The 17,483-nt window shown below is 41.3% G+C and overlaps 1 protein-coding gene across 1 annotated transcript in view; it reads left to right on the top strand.

Annotated features, from left to right (window-relative positions):
- Window positions 1-17,483, top strand: part of COG2 (component of oligomeric golgi complex 2) — a 1,275,772-nt gene that overhangs the window by 43,114 nt on the left and 1,215,175 nt on the right. Inside the window, exon 2 of the mRNA XM_044076075.1 lies at window positions 7,729-7,890. Coding sequence (XP_043932010.1) covers window positions 7,729-7,890 — 162 coding nt within the window. The remainder of the gene's footprint in view (window positions 1-7,728; window positions 7,891-17,483) is intronic.

The raw sequence follows: 17,483 nt of genomic DNA, 5'->3' as shown, positions 1-17,483 counted from the left end.
GGTAGAAGGCATTTGTAAGTGATTCAGCGGTTTGAGTAATGTTTACCACTGGCTCAGGGGCCTTAAAGGAGACCACACTAGTTTTAGAAGTGTGAAATCGGCTTTTGAGAAGTTTTTCACTGTGGTCTTTTTTGTTTCAGGTGGGGCGGGATGAGGACCTCCAGCGAGATTAGTTTATGATCTGATCTCACCAGTGAGGGGTATACTTCGGTGTTGAACATTTTGATCCCATGTTCGTGATGATGAGATCAAGTATGTTTTCTCCTCTTGTGGGGATGGTGACTAGTTGTTCCATGGCATTTGAGTTTATGAACTCCAGGAATCTTTGGGTTAGAGTGTTCGGGCTTGAGTAGTGTTCCCAGTCTATATTAGGGTAGTTGAAGTCACCTAGTATGATGGTGTTTGGAGATACATTTATCCCCTCCAATGTTTTCAGGAAGGCCATGTGAAGTTCCTGAGTTTGAGAGGGTGGCCTGTAACATGCTACAAATTGCAGAGCAGTCTTGCCTATGGTTAATTGCACCTGGATGGTCTCCGATGCATCGTGCGTTGCCACCAACCTTGAGGTGTGGGTGTCCTTTATGAATATGGACACCCCCCTCCTTTCTTGGTGTTGTCCGGCTTTTGGGGCCGAACATGATATGAGGTGAAACCTGTTAGTGCTGGGGTGCTCTCAGGAGCATTGAACCAGGTTTCTGTCACAGCACAGACATCGATGTTCTCCATATCGAGAAGGGCCTCGAGTGCGTGCATCTTGAGATTGAGACTTCTGGCATTGAGCAGCATTACCCTTAGTTTTTTCCTTTTGGTGTTCTAGGGTGGTAGGTTTAGAATTTGAGCCTTGCCTAAAAAGGCACTATGGGGTGGCAAGAGCCTTGCCAATATCCGGAAGCCCAGGGTGACAGGTGCAAGCCGTCCCTTGCGAAGCAGCGTGGCTTGTCCAGCATGTCATCCCAGGCAGACAGACATTGGATCCCTTTGAATGACACCAGAATTTAAGCCAATTATTAAAGCTGATCATCTTATCACTGTATTGTGGCATCATTCTAGGTGAAGGTAGGATACTGCTCAAGGTCAGGGTCATACCTGCCTGGGCTACATAATCAGAGAGCTCCTCGATGTCCCTTTTCATGTAGTCCAAGGAGGTGCGTCTCAGGTCGTTGACACCAGCGTGGACAATGACTGAGTCGTACTTGTACCTGCTGTTGAGAGACCTGAGTGCTTGCGTTATGTGGCGGATTCTAGCGCCCGACAGGCAGCTTACTGTGACCTTCTCTTTACTCAGTCTGGTGAGCGGGACGTCAGTGTGTCTGACTATGGAATCACCAATGACAAGTGTGTCTGGCATTTTGTTTGGCCTTAAGGGCTGTGACTGTTTGACACTCTGACTGTGTGGTCTATGTGTTGCATGTGTTGGGTCGTGAGGTGGTAGTTGTTTGGGTGTCTGCTTTGGTGGCCTCTGCTGTTTTGGTAAATTTTGATCAGAGCCTCCGAGTATGTCTTTGTGTGAGTATGTGTATGATTTGAAGTTGTGATGGTACCTTGTGTGACTGGGTATGTATTGTGTGTGGTTACCTTCTCCTCCTGTCTGGTCTTGCCAATCCTATGTTGAGAGAGCTCAGCCTCCAGTTTGGCCGTATAGTTGCATCTCTCGCATGTATTTGTGTTTTGTGGGAGAAGGAGAGGATTGTCTGTGTACATGAGGCAATTGTAACATTGCCTCAATATTCCCAGGTTCACCAATTGAGCTGGAGAGGACACTAGCAACTGATCCCTCGACATACTAGAAGTAGTAGATAAAGAGACTTTCAAAGGACTCCGGGGAAGTGGGTTTTAGGCTGGTGGGGTACTATCTATAATAAGAGTGCTTTATCAAGGTGCAAGTACTGTAGGAGTAAGTGCTAGGCTTTACAGATAGAGAATAGTCTACTTGGGAATCAAGTAGAGATGAACTTTTCAGTTATAGGATATGCTGGTTAGATCAGCAGTACAGCTCGAGGAAGGTAGTTCTAAGGGAAAATTGGAAGAGTGGAATTTAGATGGCCCAAATAGTTTAACCTTGTTTAACCGCGGCTGCTCTTGTGTGCAACAGTGGTAACTCCGTGCTAAATCGCTTCACGCGTTAGCGTGTTTTATAGCAGGGGCTGAAGGGAGCTAGGAATTGGCCCAAAACGACCAATGGACTACTAGTTTCTGGCTGAAACTTCACCAAATCGGACAAAAAGGCCGCTCAGTGCTTCCCACTCCCACTGGTAAGCAAAGAAACTTCCCTCCTTCCTAATAAGGCAATGGATCAGTAACAGGAACTAAAAACAAAGCCCAGGGATCAGCAACTCTGAAACTGGACTACTCTAGTTCAGTAAGGTGGGAAAACAAGAGATTTTTTGTTTTATTACAGAGGCAAGGAAAAACAGACAGTAAATGCTATAAATGCTGTAAATCGGCTAGCGACTTTAGTGTGTAGCCTACAGAAACAATTTGCAACAATTAGTAACTTAAAGTGCAATAAACAGTGTAAAATGCAGAAATCACTTAAAGTAGCAGTAAAACAGGAAATGCAGTCGCTAGCTTAATAACTGTGGGAAAGCCACAAAAATACTTATATCTGGTAGAAAGTCACTCTTTTAGCTCTCTGCTGCTTGGATCACTCTGCAGGCCACCACGAGGATCTGTGCTGAGTTGGTACAAGCTGGAAAACGCGTGTTTAGCGTGTTTTATAGCAGCGGGCTGAAAGGAGCTAGGAATTGGCCCAAAACGACCAATGGACTACTAGTTTCTGGCTGAAACTTCACCAAATCGGACAGAAAGGCTGCTCAGTGCTTCCCACTCCCACTGGTAAGCAAAGAAACTTCCCTCCTTCCTAATAAGGCAATGGATCAGTAACAGGAACTAAAAACAAAGCCCAGGGATCAGCAACTCTGAAACTGGACTACTCTAGTTCAGTAAGGCGGGAAAACAAGAGATTTTTTTTTTGTTTTTTTTTTTTTTTACAGAGACAAGAAAAAAAAAACAGACAGTAAATGCTATAAATGCTGTAAATCGGCTAGCGCACTTTAGTGTGTAGCCTACAGAAACAATTTGCAATGAATAACAGTATCCTGTGTCCAAACAGGACATTGAGGGCCAGGCATTTATAAGCTATCTCTGTCCGTATGGGGTATGGGTGCCAGAGCTGGTGTATATTTCCTATTCCCCATCCACTGGCCTAGGTTGTGCTTAAGTTGGGTAATGGATATACTTGCTTCACTTGGATGGGAAGCCTGTTCCATAGGAGAGGAAAGTGTGATACACATAGCTCTCTCTCCAGCATATTCTGTTTAAGTCACAGACAAAATGTGGGTCCCTAGTATTTGTATTTCTTATACTGTTTGACTTACAAAACTCACAAGTGTGGTGTTTGTGGATGCCTTGTAAGCCAAGCGTGGATCACCTGTCAGAAATCTATTGGAAAATGAGTGGAGGGAAAGGGCTTTAAGGTGCTCTGCATAATGCAAGTTTGTTACACCTTGTATCCTTTCTTTGTAAGGAACATAGACTATTACTGAGCTGTACTGGTTCCTGTCATTCAGTGCTATGAGTGCTTGCATGAACGGTGGATCCTGATGCTTGATAAGCAGCTGACCATGACTCTATACTTACTCAACCTAGTGAGTGGGGCATCTTTGTGTTTCAGAATGGAATCTCCTATGGCCAAAATATTAGCTTGTGTGGTATGCTTTATTGACTTAGAGGTTAAGACCTTCTGATGTGGCTGTACATGTCATTGCATGTCATGGTGCATGCTGTTTTTGTAGTTTGCTTACGAAGGTTGTTTGTTGTAATGCAGCATCTGAAAGGCCTTTGAGGTTTGGGAAGATTATATTTAAGAGTCTCATCATGTGTGCATGTCTATGTCTGTGTACATGTCTGTGTGTGTGTGCTACTGTCAACCTATCAAAAGTGGTTGCAGAGATAATAGGATAGTGCATATCCATTGTTGCAGTTCTTATTTATGTGTTAAACAAGGGAATGGTATAGTAGGAGTTTACAACTGTCTAGTTTGGATGCTGTAAAAGTAATAGATTACAAGACTAAACTTGTAGAGCAGTGCTCCTCAACGTGTAAATTATGCTGTATGCACGACTAAGTACTGGGGAGATTTAGGAGGAAGTTTTTATATAGAAAGTTTCAGTTCAAAGTGCCTGCGCCTGTACAAGGCACTGCCAAACTCCTCTGCATGATTGGGAAGTATTGTGCAATTGCACCAACTTTATGCAGGCCCAGAAACTGACTAAGCTGTCAAAATGGTCCTCTAGAGGGCCAGTCACCAATTTACACTTAGAGCTGACTAGAGTGATTCCCAAGCTCCTAATGAGATGAGGCTACTGTCCATTGTCCCTAAAGTGCAGATCGAATCCTTCTTAATGTAAAATCAACTGTGGTGTAGCAAAAGTACAGGAATACAGTAACTAATAAACAAATACAATGAACTTCTGCTTAAGGAATGCTTACAAAGTGAAGAAATTAGCAGTAAATAGTACATTTATGGGGTACTTTATAGTGCAGAGACAGCAAATAATACAAAAAATATGACAGTTGTCCGCATAAACTGTAAGTAGAATTGCAGTTTAGTAAAGTACTCATCTGCCAAGAATGACACACGATTGGACTATTATCAAATAACAGTTCACACAAATTCCAACCCTGGTCAAGTCCTCCAGATGCAGTAACAAACAGCCACTGACAAAATGGCAACACAAGAAGGCACAGAACAGAATGGAGACACAAGTGCCAGCAGCACTACATCACAGTTTTGTAAAACTTATGCTGCTTTTACCTGTTGGAACTTCAGCTTTTTGCTGCTGTATTTTTGTGGTTGGTGTATTTATTGCTAATGGAAAGTTTCCTTTTTTTTGGTAATTATTTTATGTTGTTAAGTGCTGATGGTTTCTTACAATATTTCTCTTTTACACTTTTTAATTATGGGTTAATATTGTAAATGTTTGTAAAAGTGCTCAGGAAGCAAGCATTCTAACTTCAGTTGAACTCAGTTCAGTTTACACATACATATTTTTGTATTTGAGAAGAGTAAAACATGTAAACATGTGAATACCAAAGCACAAAAATGCTACAACTTCAGCAACTTGAATAACCTATTAAGAAAAATGATAGTATGGTAAATGTGAAAGAACTAATAGGTGCATTAATGTTATAATTGCCACAAAGTGTGGAACAATATCAGTTGTAATGTAGAGTGCACAAAAATACATTTCCATAATGTAAATGAAATGCAGCAGTAACAATGTAATACAATGTGAAATCTATAAGAGGGAAATAGTTTCTTTTCATTAATATTTTTGTGTTGGCATAGAATTTGAAAGACTGTGTTCTGTGTGGCTTGCCAATAAAAGTTTATGTTACAGTAGACTCCCTTTTATCCAGCCTCTTTTTTAACCAGACATCAAATTTCTGCAATAGTCCTAGCAAAAGACAACTGAGAAGAACACTTCCACCTCCTCTGGGCTAAATAGTAACAGACATTTGAGTTTTAGACTTCAAATTCATTAGAAAAATACTAGCACAAATCCTGTTGTTCCAGCTGATTTATAACCTATAAATGCTATTTTGTATGGTTTTCTTCTGATTAACCAGCCATTTGTTTATCCAGCCTAAGGTCCGGTCCCAGCGAGACCGGGTAAGAGGTTGTCTACTGTAATTTAGACAACAGTTTATTATGTTGTATGGCAACACTTGCAAAACCTTTCCAGATCACGTCTTTTAAATTATTTCTGTGAATAGTAATATAAAAGTGTACTAAGGAGAAAATAATTTTAAAATGCTTTTGTAATTTTTGTGTAGCTTGAACTAGGGTTTAAAATAGCAAGATATCCATTCATAGGTTACAGGGGTGCCATGAGCTACAGAAAGTAATATATGTCATATTCTTCTTCTGCTTTTCCAGGTTAGGGGTCAGCACAGCAGATCACCTGTCTGCTCATGATTGGCAGTGGAGTTTTACAGTGTCGAGTTGCCAGCCTGGCGCCCAACCTTCCACGGAAGGAACACACATGCACGCACTCATGCCTAGGGCCAATTTAGAGTATCCTGGCCACCTACAGCATGTCTTTGGGATGTGGGAGGAAACCGGAGGTAATAGATGTCGTATAATAAGTCTGCATTGTCTGTTAGACAAAATCAAAAAGGCATCAGCTGGGAATCCTGGGAAATTGGAGGCACTGTTAGTTTGTGTAAGGTAGGCATTATGTATGGCTATCAACTGTGTACAGTAAAACTTTATGAAGCCTTAAGCTTAATGCCAAAAAAATCTGTCGTCGTCCCCTTTGGGAAGAACTCAGTTCCCACTAATTACCACATCAGTGGGAGCCCACTGAACACTGAAGGCGTTATAAGAGATCTGGGGACACAGGTTGACAATAATCTCTCCTTCGACCACCACATTGCCACTGTGGTCAGAATGTCCTTCTATGTGGCACATCTCATTACCAAGGGTTTTGCATCCAGGAAGAAAGAAGTCATCATCTCTCTCTACTCTTCCGTCATTAGGCCAGTCATCGAGTATAATGCCCCATTTGGCATGTACCTCACTAGACACATGCAACAGCTGGAAAGGCCACAAAAGTACCTCACAAAGAGGATCCTAGGCATTCAACACATGTCCTACATGGACAGACTCAAAAAAAACTCCAACTGTTCTCTGTCTCTTATTGCCTACTTAGAGGCGATTTCTGCTTGACTTACAAAGCCAAGTCTGACCCTGCTCTGTTACAAATGCTACATCTAAAGAAATCCCAATCCCTCCACACCACATGCTTCAGAGACCTCAACCTCATTGCCGCAATCAACAGAATATGCTAGAGGGACAGGTTCATAACCCAGAGACTGCCCATGCTCTTGAATAGACTTTCCATACATGTCAAGCAGAGCACCTCACTGGCTGTCTTCAAGCGAAATCTTGATGAGTGGATGGGAAATAGAAAGTTCACCCAGGGGATCACTCCAATGACTCTACTTGATAAGAGGCACTGGGAACTAACGTCGGGCAGCACAATGCCCGGGCACTTCTATGGGCTAGGCTTGTAAAGGCTCCAGGGCCATTAGCCTAGTACACACCTATGAACCTCTAACAAGTTGAAATAGTCTTGTCATACCTCCTCATGTCTTAAAGATTTATCATAATCAGCCCAGAGTGGTGGTAATCAGCACAATACTAAGATTTAAATTAAGTAAATTTATTTTAGATAAATATTTGTTTTAAAAGTAAAGCTTCTTGCATTAACTTTAACCATTTGACCTTATTTGGAGCTGTTCATCATTTTGTGAGCTTTTGTTTGAAGGTAGTCCTGTTCATGTTTATTGGTTGTAAAGGTATTTGCTGAAATGTAAAAAAAACTTTGATTATCTGTATAATTAACCAAATTTGCCACACTCGGTATCTTTATAGTTTGTACTAAATGTAGTCAAATATCACTGACAGTTGTATTGCCTGTTATATAAGCTTATATGTTTAAGTAACTTGCATGTATTTGAGTGATGTGAACATAACGGTAGTTATAGACACTTAGAAGAGAAACTTGGATAATTGCAGGGAAACACCTAGGTTATCACTAGGGTTTAAAGGTTAAGGTATAATTTTATTAACTGTATTACACAGAAAATGTGAGTTTTTCTTGCTGCAATGGTGCCTCGTTGTACATTTTCTTAAATGTCTACTGCTTTTTTTCTTTTTAGGAAAACTTTGATGTGGACCATTTTGTGTCTGATTGCCGAAAGCGAGTCCAACTAGAAGAACTTCGAGATGACTTGGAACTGTATTACAAGCTTCTTAAAACTGCTATGGTGGAACTGATAAACAAGGACTATGCAGATTTTGTTAACCTGTCAACTAACCTGGCAAGTAGCCAAATTTGGTGTCTTATTCAAGGGTGTTTGATGTTAAGCAGTGGCAGAAGAGGTTGTTGGAGTTATGGATTTTGAGCATGTCCTCATGTTTCATCATTTTGTATGTTTTTGTGTTATATTTGAATATGTCTGCAGAAGGAGCCTGTGCCAGTGTTATGTAGCTTATTCTTTTAGTGGATGGGAATTCATACTAAAATCTGTTTCTACAGTTGTACATAGTACTAACCAGAAGACTTTTCAAATGTAGTAATTATTGTAAGGAATCATACTTGTATGATAAATTTCTTCCAGTTGGATTATACAAAATGCCAGTACCCACAATGTGCTGCTTTCTCTTGTATGAAACGCCATGTGGGGGATTTTAAATTTCACATGGGTATTGATCGCAGACTGTTAGAAAGGACATTGGTTTACTGTCTTATCTGAGGGGACAGCAGAAAACTAACCTTTTAGTATACTCTTTTATACAGTTTTTGCTGTTAAAGATCTGGCGAAAATCTAGAATTTGGAAGACACTCTGGCTACTAACTTTTATTTTGCTGCATATTAGTTTAGTGATAGTACATAGTATTGTGTGCCCCACTCTTGTCATAATGTAAACATGGAAACATTTTGGCGAAAGGATAAAGAGTTGGGTTATTGTCTTCTGAATGTAAATAAGTAAAACAGTTTGTTGTTTCTGTATAAAAGAAATGAGACTGCTTTCTCTTTAGACATGTTTTACCTGGGAAAGTCTGTAGATGAGCATTACATTATATGGGCCAATATTAGATAATGGCATTGCCAGATGAATGTGGCTGCAAATTACTGTGCTGTCACCATACTGTTGAGAGACACTGGTTCACACTTGTAGGTCATTGCACAAGTATTCAGAACCTGGCAACAGTGGACCTGAATATGCATCGGTGTTACATATAGTGAAGCAGAACTTTTAGATTCAATATTTGTGGGATTTCGTAGCAGAGATAAATGTATGGTGAGCACTGATCTGGACTGTTAAATGAAAATTGAGTATATTTTATTAATCAGCAGCACATAGTGGGGCCAAAAATGACATGTGCCTTTCAGAAGTGACCACTTTTACACAATTGCTTTCATTTATTTGTAGAGTTATAACTTCTCAGTTTTAGACTAAATCATTCTGATTTGGGACTGTTGTTCATTTACTTGGTTTTACTTCAATATGGCCTTGTGTTTTGGACATTTTGTGGAATCATTTGTTCTTAAATTTGGTCTTTGTTTTGGCTACAAAATCCATGACACAGAGGAGTTCTGTATTACTGGCATTTTCTTTGTAACCACAGTGCGGCTGGAAACCATAGCTGTCGAGTCTCAACTGCTGTAATTTAGTTTTAGTGCTGTGATTTTTTACCTCTGGTTTTTGTCTTGCTCCGCTCAGATTTACTTTTTTTTTTTTTTTTTTTTATTTTCCTCCTAAAACTATATTTTATTCAAGGGGAGTATACATTTATTATATAAGTGAAATAAGTATGTAGAAAAAAATCTTTATTGCTAAATATATTGGGTTTAGTATCTGAAGTTATTTCTGTTGAAATAATAATAATAAATACATAAAAGGTTCCTCTTTGGGCCCTCTTCAGTGTTTTCTTTAAAGGCCAGGCCTATATTTTTAATTGTTTAGAGGTTGACTCTGCTTTTTCATTCTGAGTTCTAAGTATGGCCTTTTCCCCCCTTTTTGTCAGTTTCCAATAATTTATTTCAGGTCTGCATTGTTATATTAACCCATAACTATAAGCTATGAGCTATTTTTATACTGCTGGAAAAGAGCAAACTGTTGACCCTGAGACAACTTATTTTAGCTAATTTGGTAGGAAACTGAATTTTAAAATAAAAAAAAATATTTTGTTCAGGATCTCAACACAGTAGTAACTTCTCTAGTACAGTAATTGTGCAAGCTAATTTCTCTAGTATAGTAATATTCATTAGCAGAACGTCTCTCTCCCTGTCTATCAAATTAGGAGCAGGTCACAGTTAGCCAATCCATGCTTTGTTTGTTTGTAGAAAAAGGGGACCAATTGCTTTACATTTACTGGCTTGTCCTTTTACCACAAATTTTGGTTCCCATTTGTGTCGTCATAATGTGCGAGTGGTCATGATGGGAGAAAGATCAATACCTTGAGACTGCAGGCTGGAGTGGTGTCAGTATGTGGGTGAGTGAGTGTGATCCATTAGGTAAAAAGGTAGTCTGTCAAACATTTTTACAGGACCCCTGGTGTGTGAAAGGAAGTTCAATGCTGTGTACAGAAAGAAAAGGCTGTGTTTATGTGTTGGAATCATCATTATAACATGGGGTCAGTGTGTTGTCAACTGTCGCCATCTCTCTCATGTGCTGGGAGTATTCTGAATGCCTCAGTGCAAGTTTGCGTGTGCTAGCACACCTTCATTTATCTTTATGCATATTTCTTTCCTTGACATAAAAACAGTACCCAGCACTGTCATAGACCATTGAGGCAGTGCTTTTACTGTGATCTATAGGGACTTTGGGGAGTGTGTGTGTGTGTGTGTGTGTGTGTGTGTGTATATTTGTGTGTGTGTGTATATATATATATGTATATATATATATATATATATATATATATATATATATATATGTGGGTATATGTAATATATATATATGTGTGTGTGTGTGTGTGTGTGTGTGTGTGTGTATATATATATATATATATATATATATATATAAGTACAGAAAAAAATACCCTCACCTTAGAGAGGATGACAAGGCTTACGTTGTCACTTTTGGGGAGTAATACATTTGGTAAGAAATAATTCCAATCCAATTAAAAAACAGCCTCAGTTAATGCCTTCAATGAGTATAGAGAGAAATAAGTTTTAATAGTCACAGCATTGAAACCAAAACAAACAAAAAAAAAAAGAACTTGAGCAAAAGGTGTAGAGAGACTTTGTGTTTCGTTAACATTTTCTATACTTTTTTTTATTATTTTGTAATAAAATCTCCCAACATTCCTATAGGACCCCCTGTTGTTAGTAAAGGGGGTGTAATTACCAACCATAGTAAGAAAGGGATTGCCTTTTAAGTGTCGGCTGGAAGACTCTGATTCGCTGTGTATGAAGCTTGGAATTTTTTTATCTAAAAGTTTCTAATAAAAATTAACTGCCAGCAGAGTACTTAGGTGAGTCACTGTAAGCAAATATCTCATTGAGCTGACAGTTTAGGAGTCTCATACTACCATATTAACTGTAAATGTCAGGAACAAAGGCAGCACTCACATGAGTGTGCAGGTCTCATCAAGTTCTGGTTTACAGGGTGGGAGAGAGCGTAGATGATGTACATCCTGAAACTATGAAGACATAGGTGGGGAAGGAGATGGGACATTTTAAAAGTGGGGAGTAATTCAGATACGTCGTCAGTTTCCCTGTACTATGTACATCCCATTTTTTATTGTTTTGACTGTTATATTCATCATGTCTTGCTCAATCCATTGATGTGGTATATCTGCAGAGTTTGCTGCTTCGTTTTGTGCCTGTTTTTTGTTTGTCTGACATTTAAAGATATTCTACTTTGTTTAATACCCATTGGCCTGGAGTTTGATGTGTTCCCTGGTGTATTCTAATGCATGCAAAAGACTGGTTTGGTGTGGAGCTACTGGCCCACAACTGACCACAGTCTTACATTTTGCCTGACATGTTCTGAAGTACAATTTTCAACCTTACTTATTTCAGTTTTCTGGTAGTCTTGTATTATGTTTCCAGTCTTTTATTATGCATTTTTTTTTGTTGAATCCTTGACCAAGGCTGAATTTGGTTATGCTTTTTCGTCACTGGGTGTTGACTTTTTGTCCAGACCCTAGGTATTTATGTTTTCCCTGTGGATGTGTTGAGAACATACTTTAGTTGGTTTGTTGTAGTTCTGTCCTGAAGAGCTATTCTTTCCATTTATTAGGCGTAGACATTCTATATATCGTATGTTATTTCTGATTTTGGATTTCCATTTGCTAATTACATTATGTTAATTTTGTTTAAATTTACTTGGATATTTAAATTAAATATTCATATTTGTTTTTTTTGGGGGGGGGGGGTAATTTTTTAGTTTTCCCTTAATGGGTTATGACATCATTTTAATTTGAGGCACCTTCTCCTGGCACATTGCCCTTCCTGTTTTCCTAGACTTTACACTAGTTACCTTTTACCTATGTTGTAGGCTTCATATTTTAAGGAGGCATAGGAGTGGCCACCATAGACAGGTTGGCATGACAATTCTCAATCCTTTGGATCTTACAAATACTAGAGTGACTGGTTTCCTGTCTGTGGTGAAGTGTCGCACTTCCTGTATTTTAGTCTGTGGGAACTAGACATCTTTGTTTTGTAAGTCTCAGGGAAGTGCTATGTTTTTTGAAGCGAGAGAGGTGAAAATAGAGACACGCTGGCTGCTTTGATGTCAAGTTTAGTTGATGCAGACTGTTTAGTTTATCAGAGATCTTCCATAGAAAAGGAGTATTCCTATTAAAGGAGATCTGTTCTTCATGTAGAAAACTGTCCATGCTTTTTCAGGTAGTCAACAGTTTGACTAATCTGCTTTGTCTCTCCCACCATAGAATGTTTCTCTGTGATGAATATTAATTAACCATTCACTTTTTGCAGCTAAGCTAATCTGATTGCAGACTATTTCCTCTTCCATGATTAGCTCAGAAGAGCTTGCTGTACTTGCATGTAGCATCCGGCTTGCGTTTCGAGTTTCAGGAGTTTGACCATTTGAATTTTGTTTCCTTGATTTGAGTTAGACTGTAACTTTTAGACTAGATACTTGTTCAGCTGGGCTGTATTCTGCCTGTCTTGATGTGCTTAGCGCAGTGATTTATTAAGTTGTTATTACTCTAGCTACTGGAATTTTCCACCTGGCTTAAAGGAGTCTTACTGACCCCAGTACTGAAGAAGCATAATTTTGGCCATAGTGACTTTAATAACTCCTGCCTTACCTCTAAATTCCATTTTTTAGTAAGATTATTGAGAAGGTTGTTCCATCCAACTTGACTGCCTTTTCAGGATATGCAGAACTCGTGATCCTTTCTTGTCTGCTTTTTGCTTGAAACAGAGTACTAAGATGGCCCTTAAGTTTTGAATGAACTCTTAGTGGTAAGGGATGAGCGATTATATTCCACTTTGATGCTTCTTATGTTCTCTTGTGCATTTGACTTGGTTGATTATAACGTTCGTTTGACCAGCCTTAAGCCTACTGTGGAGCTATAGATATTGTACTTGGATGGTTGCCTCATTCCTTACAGGGTATGCCCAATGGTTTATTTCAAGGATGAACTTTTCATCAATATATCCTGTTACATCTGGAGTTCCTCAAGGTTCTATTTTAAGCTCTGTATTCTTCTTGTATATGCTTCCCCTAGGATGGCTCATTAGAGAGAGAGAAAGACAGAGGTTTTCGATATCATTGTTGATGATACCCATACCGCTGTTGTCCTCAGGATGTTGTTCACTTTGGATTCCTTCACTTGGTGAGGATTTGGTATGAAACTAAAATTGGGTGATTGCAAACCACCTCATGCCATATCTCTCAACTTCTTTGCTTAAGAATTCCGGACAAAACCAAAGATATTGGAGGGACAAATTCCCAAAATCAAGGACAATTTTGAAATATTACTCTAATTGTCGTAGTTAATAGAATAACAGGTTTTGCATCAACATGCATTTTCTGAAAATAAGTATGAAACTCCAAGAAATGGCATTACTGTTTCACTGTAAACCTTTGTGATTTACCAGAATATTAAAAAAATGAGGCAAAATCAGGGATAGTTGAGATGTATACCTCCCATCACCTTTAGGGAACTTACTTGTCCAACCCCCAACCCTGTTATGATGTACAGTGGGGATGAGTTGACATGCGTAAGGGAGGTGAAAAATGTTTGTGTGATTTTTTTGATGAAAGGTTGACTCTTGTAAAGACTTATTTTCATCTTCTGAATCTCTCTCTCACATCAAACACCTTCCTCCCCTCATGACAGATATCTCAGTGGTGGTACATACCTTGGTTTCTTCACAGCTTGATTACTGTTGTTCCTTTTATCTGGACCTACCCAATACTGAACTTTGTCTCCAGTTTGAAATTCAGAAGCCTGGATACTTTCAGGTGTTTTTCATTCCCTTCATATTAATCCCACTCTGTGGAGTCTGAAATGCTGTCAATTTGATCATGTATTGTTCTTTTATCAAGTCATACATGATCCGGGTTTGCCATACCTTAAGTAGTTGGCCCCTTATTGTCTGAGAAGGTTTTTATGTTGTACTTCCATGAGACTGTTGGAGATTCTGGAGTCCGGGCTTTTTGCCATCAGGCCTTCAGCAGTGGAACCTTCTTCCCAGTAGTTATGGGGATCCCTATGTTATCTGCTTGATCTTGTTTTTAATGTTGATACTACTTAGCATGGCATTTTATGAACCCTATTTTATAATGTCCTTAACTTGCCACTGTCTGTGTTAGTCTTCTAATTTGTTTATGATTTTGTCTACTACGTTTAGCACTGTGTACACTTTGATTAGGTATACCACTCTAGAGTGGTATAACTAGTGATGTTATGTAGTCCTATCTCACCTACATTCTTACCCGTGGGTTCGGAGCCGAATACCGGCTCCGACTCGGCCAAACTTTTCTAGCTCGAAGTCTTCTATTGGCTAGGCTAAGCAGGTATCCCATGGTGCACTGCACTGCTCCATATCCCCAGATCTCATTTGCCGCTCGTGTAGCTCGGACGTGGTCTTGCTCTTGGCTGTGGCTAAGTACCTTTTTCTTGTCTTGAGAAAAAATTTTGTTCATAAACAAAAAGCTATTTTCATAGCTATTGTCTTTAGTGTTATTTAGGTTTTGGTAGTGTGCTTGTTTTTGTGGTATCCCGCTAACTGTTCCCTCGGGCTAGGCCCGTTTCAGCTAGAGGACCTAGTTCTTTCGTCCTGTCCGTTCGTCAAACCGTTTAAGTTAGAGGTTTGGTTTCTGTTCCCTTACCTTGTAGTCATTAACCATTTTAGTTAGAGGTTTTTGACATAGTTTGCCTTAGTGTGTGCTTCTAGTGTGTGTGTGTGTGTGTGTGTGTGTGTGTGTGTGTGTGTGTGTGTGTGTGTGTGTGTGTGTGTGTACTGTTTCAATTTATAACTGGTTCCCGCGTTTTTTGTGCTGTTGAGCGTCTGTGAGTTTTTCTTATCAGACTTCTCTTAGTTTGTGTTGTTGGTGTTTGTTGTGAAGTATGTCCAAAGAGTCCAAGGAGCACAAACCTTCGGGTTTTAAAAAGTGCTCTAAATGCGGGTACAAAATGTCCATCACCGATGGGCACTCTATTTGTGTCTGTTGCCTGGGAGCCATTCATCTGCAGGAGTCCTGCAGTTTTTGCCATGCATTCAGTCCCAGAGTGCTCCAAGAGAGAAAGAATAAGCTGATCTTATAGGGACTTTGTAAACTCCTTTCAAAGAGGCCTTGGATTCTTCTCCCAGTGCTAAGTCTAAGTCATCCAAGTCAAAAAAGAGATCTCCGGATCCGTCAGCTTCATCGGTGCCTCCGGAGAAAGTTTCAAAAATTGCATCGACCCCCTCGGCTCCACTGTCCTCGGGGCCGCAGGAGGTGTCTGTGTTGATGGAACCGGCGTCGGCTCCAATTATATTGGAACCTCTTTGGAGCCAATCGCCCAGTCTCAGACCAGTCTCTCTATAGAGGAGATCTCGATCTCCCTCCCTGTCCTCCAAATCCTCCAGGACCCTTTCGGATATGGATGTTGATAGGGTGGTCCAGAGGCTTCTCCAGTCACCGGTTTTGGCAAAATTGTTTTCGGCTCCTGCCCAGTCAGCTCCGGAGCCCGTCCCGACCCCTTCTTCGATCATTCCTCCTCCAAGCGCATCTCTGTCTTCGGAGCCGGAGTGTTCCATGCAGTGTAATGTTCCTAGGCTGGTTCTGATGGCCCCTCCGGCTCCGTCCTTTGGGTTCGGGACTTGGGATTCTTCAGTCGGGCCCGAGGGTGACATCTCGGGACATATTTTGGTTCCGAGTCTCCCACTCGGTGCCTCGGCTCGGGGAACTCCGACTCCTGTCATGGTCTTGGAGGCTGGCCAGTCCTCGGACTCTGGGTGGCCGGCCTTCGAGGCCATGTGGACTGCGCTGGCCAGATCATCAGCTACATCAGGCGGATCGGTCACTCTGTCCCCCACCACTCCGGTGAGAGCCTCTGATCACCACCTATCCATGGACAGCAGAGCACCAAGGCCCAGGGATACCCCCACGGGTGGGCCCCAACTTTGAGGGCCCTTCAGAGTTCGTGCCTGAGGAGCCTCCTAGAAAGATAATGTGCAAGAGGAAGCATATAGACTCTCAGGATGAGTCCCTCACCTCTGATACTGACCTTGAGGAATTAGAGGGCCCCCCCAAGTCATCCTCTGATGATGTTTCCTTCTCCGACATCCTGGAGATACTGAAGCAAAGAGGTGACTGGCAGACCAAAGCCCCTTCTGAGGAGGAGTCTGTCTTCCTTAAGGCCTTTGGTGCTCAGCCCTCCACCTCCTGGGTGTCCCCACCCTTCGAAGAGCTCCTTGATTTGATCTGTCGAAGGGTGTGGGAAAACCCTGATTCTGTGGAGCCCATACCCAGGCATCCCAAAAAGTTTCTTTCTGCTCTCCAGGGTAAGGAGTTTTTGTCTAAAGGAGTTCCTGTAGATGCCATGGTGGTGGCGGCGGCCACTCAGAAGGAAGTAGCAGAGATCTCCTTTTCCGTCCATCCTCCTAACAAGGAGTCTAGGACCATGGACCGGTACAGGAAGCGTACCCTCTCATCAGCAACCTTTACTTTACGGTCGCTGAACTATCTGTCTCATTTCACTCTGCTCCAGAGAGATCTCCTCAAGGAGTTAGGAGATACTCTTGCGGGTAACATCCCTGAGGTGGTGGCCCAGACGGTTAATGCCCAGGTGTCTACCCTCAATTCCATTGTCAACTCCTCCATGCGGTGCAATTTGTATGCAGCCGAGGGAGCGAGTAGGGCAGCAAGCTCAGGAGTTGCCCTTAGAAGGCAAGCCTGGCTGCGCCTGTGTCATTTTGCGGAGGCCTTCAAGTCTTCCTTCACTGACGCCCCCTTTGATGGTTCTTCTTTGTTGGGAACCAAAGTGAAAGACACCCTCACCAGGCGCGAGCAAGAGGGAAAAACCCTGTCTGCCATAGGGGTCATTTTTCCCTTCTTTCTAGGCCTTACCCCCAAAGCCCAATGGGATGGGAAGATGTGGTTCAAGAAATCACAGAGGTTTTTTCCTGCTGCACAAGGTGAGTCCCCCTCCAGAGGCAGAGGAGGCGGAGGTTATTCAGGGAGATGCTGCCCTAGAGGGGGCCCCCGCAGTTCGGGAGACCGCGATTCCTTTTGCGGCTCTCCCTACTCTCATTCCTGAGGGAGTGCCTGGCTGTGCTTGTCTGGAGCCAGTCGGGGGTCTAATTTCGTTATATCTAGAAGCCTGGAACAGTATCACCCAGGACCGATGGGTATTATGAATAATTTCCGGAGGTTACCTCATTCCGTTTACATCAAACCCCCCCCTTCAGCCAGAAAAATCCCAGATGTTCTACCCAGTCAG

Source organism: Protopterus annectens, chromosome 1.part1, assembly GCF_019279795.1.
Source record: "Protopterus annectens isolate FY-2018-M chromosome 1.part1, PAN1.0, whole genome shotgun sequence".
NCBI classification, from domain to species: Eukaryota; Metazoa; Chordata; order Ceratodontiformes; family Protopteridae; genus Protopterus; species Protopterus annectens.
This window is presented reverse-complemented; position numbering and strand designations above follow the sequence as displayed.